The sequence below is a fragment of the Brassica napus genome, chromosome C1 (genome assembly GCF_020379485.1).
Source record: "Brassica napus cultivar Da-Ae chromosome C1, Da-Ae, whole genome shotgun sequence".
Classification (NCBI taxonomy): domain Eukaryota; kingdom Viridiplantae; phylum Streptophyta; class Magnoliopsida; order Brassicales; family Brassicaceae; genus Brassica; species Brassica napus.
Genome location: NC_063444.1, coordinates 48,257,058 through 48,269,098, shown reverse-complemented (window position 1 = coordinate 48,269,098; position 12,041 = coordinate 48,257,058). Strand labels below are relative to the sequence as shown.

The 12,041-nt window shown below is 39.5% G+C and overlaps 2 protein-coding genes and 1 pseudogene across 2 annotated transcripts; 2 read left to right on the top strand and 1 right to left on the bottom strand.

The window, feature by feature from the left end:
- Positions 1-2,907: 2,907 nt before the first annotated feature.
- LOC106382274 lies at positions 2,908-7,581 on the top strand (annotated as a pseudogene).
- A 194-nt stretch (positions 7,582-7,775) lies between these two features.
- Positions 7,776-10,198, top strand: LOC106378773 (receptor-like protein 35). The gene is made up of 2 exons (XM_022695499.2): positions 7,776-9,260; positions 9,366-10,198. The coding sequence occupies exon 1, from the start codon at positions 7,976-7,978 to the stop codon at positions 9,254-9,256; it is 1,281 nt and encodes a 426-aa protein (XP_022551220.2). The 5' UTR covers positions 7,776-7,975; the 3' UTR covers positions 9,257-9,260; positions 9,366-10,198.
- Positions 10,187-10,984, bottom strand: LOC106378772. Its single transcript, XM_013818849.1, has 2 exons — positions 10,608-10,984; positions 10,187-10,442 (listed from the first exon to the last, which is right to left on the bottom strand). The coding sequence occupies exons 1-2, from the start codon at positions 10,982-10,984 to the stop codon at positions 10,187-10,189; spliced, it is 633 nt and encodes a 210-aa protein (XP_013674303.1).
- Between the last annotated feature and the right edge of the window lie 1,057 nt (positions 10,985-12,041).

The window sequence follows — 12,041 nt, the reverse complement described above, 5'->3', positions numbered from 1 at the left end:
CGCTAAAGCTTTCGCCATGGATTTTTTTTTTATTAAGTCATTTCGGACTTTTCTCTTGGTCTTGTCTCAAGCAAGTACCCGAGCTGTCTACGGGGTTAGGTGGCTTAACGTTATAGAACCGTCTCTCAGCGAAGCCATCCAGGAACAAAATGGTGTGGCGAGATCATCTACAGAAGCGGAGTATCGTGCAGTTGCAAACGCAACATCAGAAATTATATGGATTTGCAGTCTTCTCTCTGAGCTTGGGGTCTCGCTTCCATCAGCTCCAGTCGTCTTCTGCGACAATGTAGGAGCAACATTCCTCTGTGCTAATCCGATATTCCATTCTCGCATGAAACACATCGCCATTGACTATCACTTTGTTCGGGGACAAGTACAACGCGGAGCTCTAACTGTTTCACATGTCAACACTCGTGATCAGTTAGCGGATGCATTAACGAAACCACTCACTCGAGCTCGCTTCTTGGAACTGCGGAACAAGCTTGGCGTGGCACCCACGCTGCAGCTTGAGAGGGTGTGTAAGAGAGATACTATAAAGATCTCCTCTCAACTATAGTATATACACATTCCTCTGTTTTAGGAAATGTTAGTTATTATCTAACTTAGTCTCCAAGACTAAACTCTGTATATAAACCTCTATTGTACATTACGTTCAAGATATCAAAATACATTTCCTATACCCTAAATAAGATAAGTAAACACACAAAAAAGAGCATTGCTCTAACTTAAAACCTAGTGAGTAAGAATAATAACAGTTTTCTCCAATTTCGATGATCTCTCAGATCCAACCATTGCTCCCTTGCTCAACCACAGTATAGCTTCTCCACAATCTAATCCCTACAAATTCTTATCTGTACAGCAACAACAACAACGCACAATTCACGTTTTCAGTAACTCATTTGAGCAGATGCTCAAAGTTATGGTTCCAAATCAACAATCTGAGACCTCACAAGGTAACATAGAGTTTCAATCTTCAAAATCACATAAGAATGAAAATTCTAACCATATATTCACAATTGCTTGGCAGAAACAGAGACCAAGAAAGTTCCCATCCTCTACTTCGCGCCTTCGATCCTCTCGTACACCTCTCCCAACTTCAAAATTGCTCTCACCAGCTCCGTACACGAAGATCCTTCACCTTCACTCGGATCCACCTCCTCCACTCTCCGATGCTTCCTCACCACAAACCCGCAGTCACCAGCGTCATCATCATTGTCTAATGTAGGAAACCAAATATGCAAAATCAAATACTTACTTCTGTCCTTTGTAAAAGAAACTTAGATTAACTCTAAAAGTAAGGCAAGTCTCAGTCTGCCTCAAAATCAATGTGACATAGTCTGCTCCAAATTTTGAAACTCTCTTCAAATTTTTTTGCTTCCTGTAATGTCTACCCGCTGTGTTGCTTTTTTGGCTGTATATGTAACATGCAAGGCTTTTAGGAGCTTGTGATGAACAGAGGAAAACAGTTAACAACCTTGTTGTTCATTGGCATTGTAAACAATTTGTTGAACTCATCAAAAGATTCTTAAGCTCCACAATTTGTTTAATTTAGCTGGTTTCGTTGATGTTCCTTCTCGTACGTACTTATCGTACCTTCCAACAAGATTTGTCTACACTTCTCTGTTTTTGATCTTCATCTGCTTTTAGACCTCTAGAGGTCCTGACAAAATCTATTGGCTGACTAATAATAATCTTATTGTAGCAGCAGTTAGTATACTTAAGTTAGACAACGATTCGAGTCTTGAAGAGCGAGGTCATGCTGAGAAGTTTATGGAGTACCAGGTATAGTTTCAAGAATCTTTGACGAATATTATGCTCTTGATGATCTCTTACTCTTTGACGAATCAGCTATGGAGCTTGCCCTATCTTTGGAGAAACTCACTAATTATGAAAAGCTTCTCATGTTGCAAAGTGTAAGTACCTTTTATTGCATCATCATTGAGTGGTAATGCTGAGCCTTACGCAAAACAATCCACTACCAATTAAATTGGTAAAAACAGGGTCGAAGCTATCAAAGATTGTCTCCTTGAGTAGCCTCACGAATTCTAAAACAGAGCAAAAACTGGGTTCTGCAATAAACATATTGATTCACCGAGTTTGGTTACATCTACAGACAAAACAAAATTATTATTGGAGACGATTTTCAGAATTAAATTAGTTATTAGAATTAGTTAGAACACAAGATATATATAGAATATCTCTAATCTTGAAAGATCTTAGTGTGCATCAGACTCATGGGTTTAGGTCTCACAATCGACACAACTTCCAATGATGTAATGCATTTGATGCATATCAGCAAAACCATCGATCCATCTTTTGTTTTATTTTTGTTATAAGAGAGAATAGCTACTGGCCATATATTGAAGAAACAAGAACACGATCGAGCAAAGTCTGGGGTTTTCCTTACCATCTCGCCCTGAGGAATACTAGTTGAATAATGTACTCACGATGATATGGCTCGATCATAAGTAGATTCACGAGAAAGAGTTGGTTCTTCTGTCATGAAGCATGTACTCACTATTTATTTGATTTCAAGCAGGTTAATATTTTGTTCATTTTGATTGATTCTTAGAAAATATTTGATTTTTTTTTTGTCATGTTTGCATATATTTCTCATTATGAAAGTTATGAGGAATAAACCAAAAATAAGACTTTTCTCCGTTGATTTTTCTTGAAAACGTTGATGTTTGTTTTTATTCTTATTTTTTAAAAAGAGATTCTTTCTTATTTTGAAATCCCATCAAAATTAAACTAGTTTAGCAGTTATCTCAATTAGTTCTTTTTTTAATTAAAGCAAGAGGAATGTCATAAAATCCTGATTTTTTAAAAAGATAAAACATTTACTATCAAATCGAAAGATTACAATATATGCAAATGCAGGGGTCTCGTAAACGTTAGTTTTTAGGTCAATATGCATGCGCGTCTTGTAAACGTTAATTTAACTCCAAACATACACCTAAGCAAAATAAGACTTCGTAAATTACGTCTTCTATGGTGTGGACAGTTTTTTTTTTTTAAAAATACTTGTAATTAGTAAAGGGGACCAATATGCACGGAAATTTGACCTAATAGTTTTCTCTCTGGCCCGATAATCGAGGTGCCGTCTCAACCGTTTCACTCCGACGCCGGTAGAGCCATGGCTCGCCGGCGTCGGGCGTTTCAACCTCCGCGTCGTCCTCTTTCTTTTCGTATCTGTTCAAGCTCAAGATCCCGTGCTCTGTTCACTGTTCATATGACCCTTTCTTGGTCGAAGTTGTCTTCCATTTCGTATTTTTCCGGGGGCTCCCGACTACAGTTTTCACTCCCCTCCTCTACTCAACGCCATCAACGCCATAGCTCTGCTGGTCCGGCTTCCGTCAAGAATCAGATCTGTGAGGCTCAATCTTCCTCTCCTCCCTACGTGTCTCCTCGGCTAGAAAGCCCCCTCCGACATTCGTCTTCCATACCACCACAAGTCCAACTTCAAGCTTCGGCTTCCGACGTCTACAAACCCGGTGTCCGTGGGGCTCAACAATTAACTCGGATTTTAGATCTGGAATTTTGTCAGTTGTCTCGGTTGTGTTCACCTTATGTCTCCTCTATCACCACTGTCGCTGGACTTCCTACTCCGCTATCCATTGTCATCATCTCAACCATATCAGTTAAACATCGCCGCTTCTTTGCTCCGCCGTGATTCCTCGCAGTTCATCGGGTTCTTTGACCGAGGAAGGCTGAGTCATTGTGTTCATGAGATGGGCTACTTTCATTTTGCAGTGAGCTTGACAAGCCCAATAAAGCTCCAAGGCTCCCATCTCTTCCTAGCAGTTTCACAGCCCACTTTGATGTGGGGTGGATTGGTCTCCTTGACTAATCTTCTAAAAATGTTTGGTGGATTCACTAGCGTTTTTACAGAGACATATATACACACAAAGTTTCATCTCTCTTGTTCGAAGAGTAGCCTTTCTTTCCATTTACCGGTGGGTTCACCGGGACCATCATGTTCATCCTTTGCTTCCTTTTTAAGGAGTACTTTCCCTCCAATCTTGTGGAGGTGTTTGTCCATATCTATAACCGTCTTGCTATCTTGTGGAGCGGTCCGTTCGGGGCCTGAAGATGCAGCGGGATTCGTTTCGACGAGTTTCCGAGGTGTGGATTGGATGTCAACTTCACAATTTAAGCTGACTATTTCTCTGCTGTCCGACCATGTCGTGAAAGCTACACTGACGCATTCAAGCACCGTCTTGAGTTCGCTGTCATCTTCTTCTTTTGAAGACCTATCCTTTTTATCTTATGTTGGTGTAGTTTATCTTTTCAATTAAAGCGGATGGATAATTCCCTCTATTATTTGTAATCAAGCAACTTGAACTTAATGAAAAAGTTGTGTTTCGAAAAAAAAAGAACGATTTTGCTTTCGACGTGATGAATATTGGATTTATCTCTCTGGATATTTTTTGTGTGGAATAAAAACGAAGTCTATTATTGCGCTATAAAGAGATGGGCATAGAAGCATGTTACTCATCACCAATTTCCCTTTTCATTTCAAAGTTAAATAAGCTTAAAGAAGAATGAAAGGCTTTTGGAACATAACGAGTACCATTTCTCTTACTCTTTCTATACTTTTCTTATTCGGCTACAGTTATGAGGACGTGTCTACGGTTCTTAATACGCACTTGTGTCGTCCGGAACAAAGGGATGCACTTCTCCAATTCAAGACCGAGTTCGAGGTTCTAAACTCTTCCTTTGCTTATGGTTGTTATGATATCAATGATGATATACTAGTGTCTCATGGGAAGACGGACTCATGGGCGAATAACAGCGACTGCTGTAATTGGGAGGGTATCACGTGCGATGCCAAATCCGGTGAAGTGATCGAGCTAGACCTTAGTTGCAGCTACCTACGTGGCACGTTTCATTCCAATAGCAGTCTTCAAAGCCTTCATTCTCTAACCACTCTAAACCTTTCACGTAATGATTTCAATGGTCAAATAATGTCTTCAATTGGAAACCTTTCTCATATCACCTCTCTCGACCTTTCACGTAATCGTTTTTCGGGTCCACTTCCATCTTCGATTGGAAATCTTTCTCATCTCACCAATCTTAACCTTCGTTTGAATCAAATTTCGGGCAAGATTCCATCTTCTATTGGAAATCTTTATAACCTCACTTATTGTTGGAAATCTTTATAACCTCAAATTGAGCCTATTGGACCTTTCTAGGAATGATATTGTTGGAGAAATCCCATCTTCTTTTGGCAATCTAAACCAGTTGACCAGCTTAGATGTTTTTCTCAATAGGCTCAATGGAAGCTTTCCCATTGCACTACTGAATTTGACAAATTTGTCATCTTTAGAACTCAGCTACAATCAGTTCACAGGAACAATTCCTCATAACATCACTTCACTATCCAAATTGACGACCTTTGATGCAAGTAACAACGCTTTCACTGGGACCCTGCCTTCTTCTCTCTTCACCATTCCTTCTATTGAATATGTTATATTGTCTGATAACCAACTCAACGGTATTCTTGAGCTTGGGAATATATCTTCACCACCTAAGCTGCAAAGGTTAGACGTTAACAGAAACAACTTGAGAGGGCCAATCCCGGCCACAATATCCAAATTTACCAACCTTGTCGACCTTCGCCTTTCCCACTACAATGCACAAGGTCCAGTTGACTTTAGTATCTTCTCGCATCTCAAGTGGCTCGAACTTCTTGACCTATTCTATTTGAACACGACCACTACGATTGACTTGAATGATATCTTGTCATAGTTTAAGAGGCTCACTGGGCTGGTTCTCTCAGGCAACCATGTTTCAGCCACAAACAAGAGTCCAGTTTCAGATACCCCTTTGCGATTCTTGAATACGTTGCATTTGTCAGGCTGTGGTATCACCGAGATTCCGGAATTTGCAAGAACGCAAAATATGCCTGGCTGGTTATGGACGCTACCAAATCTGTTTTACCTGGATCTTTCCAACAACACTTTCACTGGCTTCCAAAACTCAACTACAGTTTCACCTTCAAGGCTATATAGCATAAACGTGCTTGCCTCAGACAACAATTTCACGGGAAATATCCCCTCTTTCATATGCGATTTGCCCACTTTATACATTCTTGATTTATCAAACAATAACTTCAGTGGTTTAATCCCTCGCTGTTTGGGAAATCTCAAGCTTACTCTTGAAGTTCTAAACCTTCGTCAAAATCGTCTTCATGGAGGTCTTCCGGAGAATATATTTGAAAGCTTAATAACGCTTGACGTCGGTCATAATCAACTGACGGGAAAGCTTCCAAGATCTTTGATCCATTCCCCTTTTCTTGAAGTTCTGAACGTGGAAAGCAACATAATCAATGATACGTTTCCGTTTTGGTTGAGTTCTCTACCACGTTTAACAATTCTTGTGTTAAGCTCCAATGCCTTCCATGGACCGATATATCACATAATTACTTCAATGGAACTTTGTCATCTGACTACTTTGAGAGGTGGGGTGCTATGTCATCACTTGAGTCTACAGTTTATTATGATAAGTACGGAAAGTACATGAGCGATAATTCTTACTTTGACTCAATGGTTTTGATGAATAAAGGGTTAGTGATGGAGCTACCATTTATCCCAAAAGTCTACACAGCACTCGAATTTTCAGGAAACAAACTTGAAGGAGAGATCCTAAGGTCCATTGGTTTATTGAAAGAGCTTCTTGTGCTCAACTTGTCGAACAATGCTTTCACTGGCCACATCCCTTCAACTCTGGGAAACCTGACAGCTCTTGAGTCATTGGACGTTTCCCAAAACCAGCTTTCAGGAGAAATTCCGCAAGAGCTAGGGGAACTCTCATTCCTTTCTTACATGAACTTCTCTCATAACCAGCTTGCGGGTCTAGTACCAGGAGGCACTCAGTTTCGAAGGCTGAATTGCACTTCCTTTGAGGGGAACCAGGGACTTTTTGGCCCTTCTCTTGACGAAATTTGCATAGATATTCACATGCTGAGACCACATGAAACGCCAGAATCAGAGGAAGAAGAGGAAGAGGAGGTGTTGAGTTGGATAGCAGCTGCAATAGGAGTCATACCTGGTATTGCGTTTGGATGGGTGATTGGATACATACTTTTTTCCTACAAACCAGAGTGGTTCATGAACCCTTTTGCCCGAAACAAGCGCAGAATCAGCAGCACCACAACTCATTAAAAAGGTAATTTTCCAGAGGTTTAAATCAACTTGTTAGCAAACACTGGTACAAATAAAAATATTATAGTGAAGTCACCTGAATAAACCTTCTTCTTTTTGGTCTTTCAGGTCTTTTATAAGCTACCTAAGGAATCTGGAAGAAGAAATCCAAAGGAACCATTATGTCTATCCGTATCAAATAAGATTTGGGGTATCGTTTCTGGTTTAGCTTGGTGTTTTCTCATTACTCTGTTTTTTTTCTTTTTTGTTTTTTTACTTTGTTCCTCTGGTACTGTTTCCGTTTTAGCTTGGCGCGTATTTTCTCTACATCTCTGTTTTTTACTTTTCAGCAAACTTCTTTTTTCTCTGTAATTGAACAACTATGTTTCTTACGCTAAAAATTATATGCACAATAAAAAATGTGTATCTTTTCCCCTTTCCTGCATCTAACATCATCTGTAAAGACGTGAGATGAGAAAATAAACAGAAGATCCAGATCAACCCTATAAACTATTGAAGTTAAACTTGATTTTGGGCTATCCTTAATTATGGGTTTCAATAATCTTATTTGGCTAAACCCAAAGTTAAGTTAAGGTTCTAGAATCTCTTTAGAAAAATCATAAAAGATTATCACCTGCTCAAGTGTTCGCCTCGGTGTGTTGGATCTCTCAGGAAACCATGTTTCAGCCACAAACAAGAGTCCAGTTCCCGTTTCCCCTTTGTTGTATCAGTTGCACTTGTCGGGCTGCGGTATCACCAAGCTTCCGGAGTTTGTAAGATTGAAAAATTTGGACAGTCTAGACATTTCCAACAATAAAATCAAAGGGCAAATGCCTGGCTGGTTATGGACGCTACCAAATCTTACTTACCTGGATCTTTCCAACAACACTTTCACTGGCTTCGGAAACTCAATGAAACATGGGCTATCTATGGGAAAATTGTTTGCCTCCAACAACAATTTCACAGGAAATATTCCCTCATTCATATGCGATCTGCGTGGTTTATCCATTCTTGATTTATCAAACAACAACTTCAGTGGTGTAATCCCTCCTTGTATGGAAAATCTCTATCTGACAGTTCTAAGCCTTCGTCAAAATCGTCTCCATGGAGGTCTTCCAGAGAATATATGTCAATTCTCAACAACGCTTGATGTCGGTCATAACAAACTGACAGGGAAGCTTCCAAAATCTTTGATCAATTCCTCTTTTCTTGAAGTTCTGAACGTGGAAAGCAACATTATCAATGATACGTTTCCATTTTGGTTGAGTTCTCTACCACAACTAAAAATTCTTGTGTTACGCTCTAATGCCTTCCATGGACCGATACATTATACTTCGTTCCCTAAATTGCAAATCGTCGACATATCCCACAATCACTTCAATGGATCTTTGTCATCAGACTACTTTGTGAAGTGGAGTGCTATGTCATCATTGGGGGACAATTATGATCAGCGGTTTGACAAGTACATGGGGGATTCCTATTACCATGATTCAATGGTGTTGATGAACAAAGGTTTAGAGATGGAGCTAGTACGTATCCTAAAGATCTACACAGCACTCGACTTTTCAGGAAACAAATTTGAAGGAGAGATCCCAAGGTCCATTGGTCTATTGAAAGAGCTCCATGTGCTCAACTTGTCCAACAATGCTTTCACCGGCCACATCCCTTCATCTATGGGAAACCTGACGGCTCTTGAGTCACTAGACGTTTCCCAAAACCAGCTTTCAGGAGAAATTCCGCTAGAGCTAGGGGAACTCTCATTCCTTTCCTACATGAACTTCTCTCATAACAAGCTCACTGGTCTAGTACCCGGAAGCACTCAGTTTCGAAGGGTGAATTGCACTTCCTTTGAGGATAATCCGGGACTTTTTGGCCCTTCTCTTGACGAAGTTTGCAGAGATATCCACATGCCAACACCGCATGAAACACCAGAATCAGAGGAAGAAGAAGAGGAAGAGGTGTTGAGTTGGATAGCAGCTGTAATAGGAGTAATACCTGGTATTGCCTTTGGATGGGTGATTGGATACATACTTTTTTCCTACAAACCAGAGTGGTTCATCAACCCTTTTGTCCTAAACAAAAGCAGACGCAACCGCACCACAACTCATTAAAAAGGTAATTTTCAAGAGTTTTAAATCAACTTGTTAGCAAACACTGGAAGAAACAAAAATATTATAGTCAAATCACCTGAATAAGCCTTCTTCTTCTTTTTTTGTACAGATCTTTTATAGCCTGCCTGAGGAATCTGAAAGAAGAAATACAAAGGAACCACTATGTCTATCCGTATCAAATAAGATTTGGGGTATCGTTTCTGGTTTTGCTTGGTGTTTTTCTCATTACTCTGCTTTTTTACTTTTTTTAGCAAACTTCTTTGTTCCTCTGGTACTGTTTCCGTTTTAGCTTGGTGTGTTTTTTCTCTATCTCTCTTTTTTACGTTTTAGCAAACTTCTTTGTTTCTCTGTAATTGAACAACAACTATGTTTCTTACGCTGAAAATTACAAGCACAAAGACATGCATTTTTCCCCTCTTCAGTATCTAAAACATCAACTGTGTAGACTTGAGATGAGGAATAAACAGATGATCCAGATAAAAGCTATAATCAACACAGGGTTTAGAAAAGGATGTACATATTATATATGGATATTTCGATTGTTCATATCAATGAGACACATTAATTCATAGAAACTATAGACTTTGCAAATATAATTATCAAGATTCCATTTTGTGTATATACAAAGTTCAAATGGTTTTAAGCTTATGATTTTCGAATGTGACAATACAAAAAAAAAAAAAAAGTTTGCGTTGATTTATCTTGTGATTGGTAATATTCTCATTGATAATGAATGATGAGTAGAAGAGGAAGAGAAATGGCTAGTAAACGGGTCTTGTTTTCTCCATGTCCACACTTCCTTGTTCCTAATTCTTTTTTTTTTTTTGAATGAATGTAAAATTTTATTCAATCAAAACTTTGTACATCAAGTGCTTCTGTTGTGTTTGTAAGAAACTTCTATACTCTAGATTCTATGGAAAAAAAACCCCTTCATGGTGGTCTCTCTCTTGTTGCAAACCAAGTGGTCAAGCTCTCCTCAAGATACTTTTGCCCCAGCTCCTTGACTGAGAGTAGCTTGAGTCTGATTGTTTTATCTACAAACTTGGTGATGACATTCACAGTTTGTGGCTGTTCTCCATGTCTACGGGCATTTAGCTCTCTCCACAGCGCATGTACCGTAGCTTGAAAGGTGTAGCGGATAAGGAACTTCTTCGTCGGTGGCAGGCTTGTACGTTGGAGATGATCTCTACAACGTCATTCCAAGATTTGTAGAGAATCCCACCAGCCAGTGATTTCCAGATTTGTCTTGAGTAGTTGCAGCTGAAGAAGAGATGGTGGCAGGTTTCATCAGCTGCATCACAGAGCACACAGGCTGTGTTTGCTGTAGCGTTCCACCGGTTTATCCTATCACATGTCTCCATTCCTAAGCGCTTCTAATTCATTCTCAATCTCATTCAGACGGCTCTCACGGTGTCGTCTTCTTCGGTGCTTACTCAGGACATCTGCAACAACAGCCTTATCAGATATGCCCAGAGCAATGCACCCTCGTTCTCCTATCACATCCTTCAAGCAGCCAAGCTTCGACCACGAGTCATACCAGAAGGAGGTTTCTCTTCCATTCCTCACTTCTCTTCTGAAAAACTGTTTCGCAAGATCGCCTAGTTTCAGTAATTTATGCCATACCCATGATTTGAGTTCATACTCACTGACCAGAACGATCCCTTTCGAATCAGATAACACTGCACCCACCGGACCCAAAGCGAATTTCGAGAGGACAGAATTCTCCATATTAGTTTTAAGGCGTGAACTGTGTTTACCTCCTTAAGAGGTCTCAGACTCAGTCCTCCTTCTTGTTTGTAATTCAACCTTTGATTGTTTGATTAAATATGTATATTCTTAAATTAACAATAACCAAATATATATATATACTCAACTAAAATTTGGGTTTAACGATCATTGTCCATTTTATAAGAAAATTCCTCTTGGATCTTTCTTTTTATATTTTTCTCGACTGACTTTTTAATCGAATCCAAGTCTTGCTTCTCTTTGTTTTGGTGTCCACGATCTCAAAAAAGAAACAGCCAACTGATTGGTCACTTTCACAATCCCTCTGGTACGTTATCCTTTGATTTTTCAACATTATACTTAAAGCTCAATACCAAAATCTCAAAGATAAGCCACTACATGATCATGATGTGTGTGACCTACGAGCTTGGACTCGAACCCACGAGCCAATCATGTAAGTAGCAATGAAAAGATCAAGCCAACACAAATGATGAATAGGCCCATGCCTTGCCCCCATTCTGTTCCCTTCTTTATTAATCTACAGAAACAAAATCTTCTTCAGAAGAAGATGCGTGAGCTTTCAACACGATAAAGATTGATGCAAAGTCATATAAGGAAACAGCCAAATCAATAGCTTGGTGGGTTTGGTCTTCCAAAAGTAAATTATGGAAGAACATGAATGTCTCTGATGTACATTGTCCTGGAAAGAGAACTCTGAGACCTGATTACGCAAAAGACTAATTGCTGATCACAAAAAAAGGAGAAGAGAACGCTATTTGGAACTGCAGGCATTGATACACAAACCATAATACATTAAACACTTGACAAAAGTACATGCTGATATGTCTGTCAGATTACTACAAGAGTTTCTTTCACCAATCTCCTTTGCTACCAATGTACCCTAAATAAGATAAGTAAACACAAAAAAAAAAAAGCATTGCTCTAACATGAAACCTAGTGAGTAAGAATAATAACAGTTTCTCCAATCTCCATGACCTCACAGATCCAACCTGATACAGATATTCAAGTGGTGCGGGACACGTCATCAGCCACGTCAGAA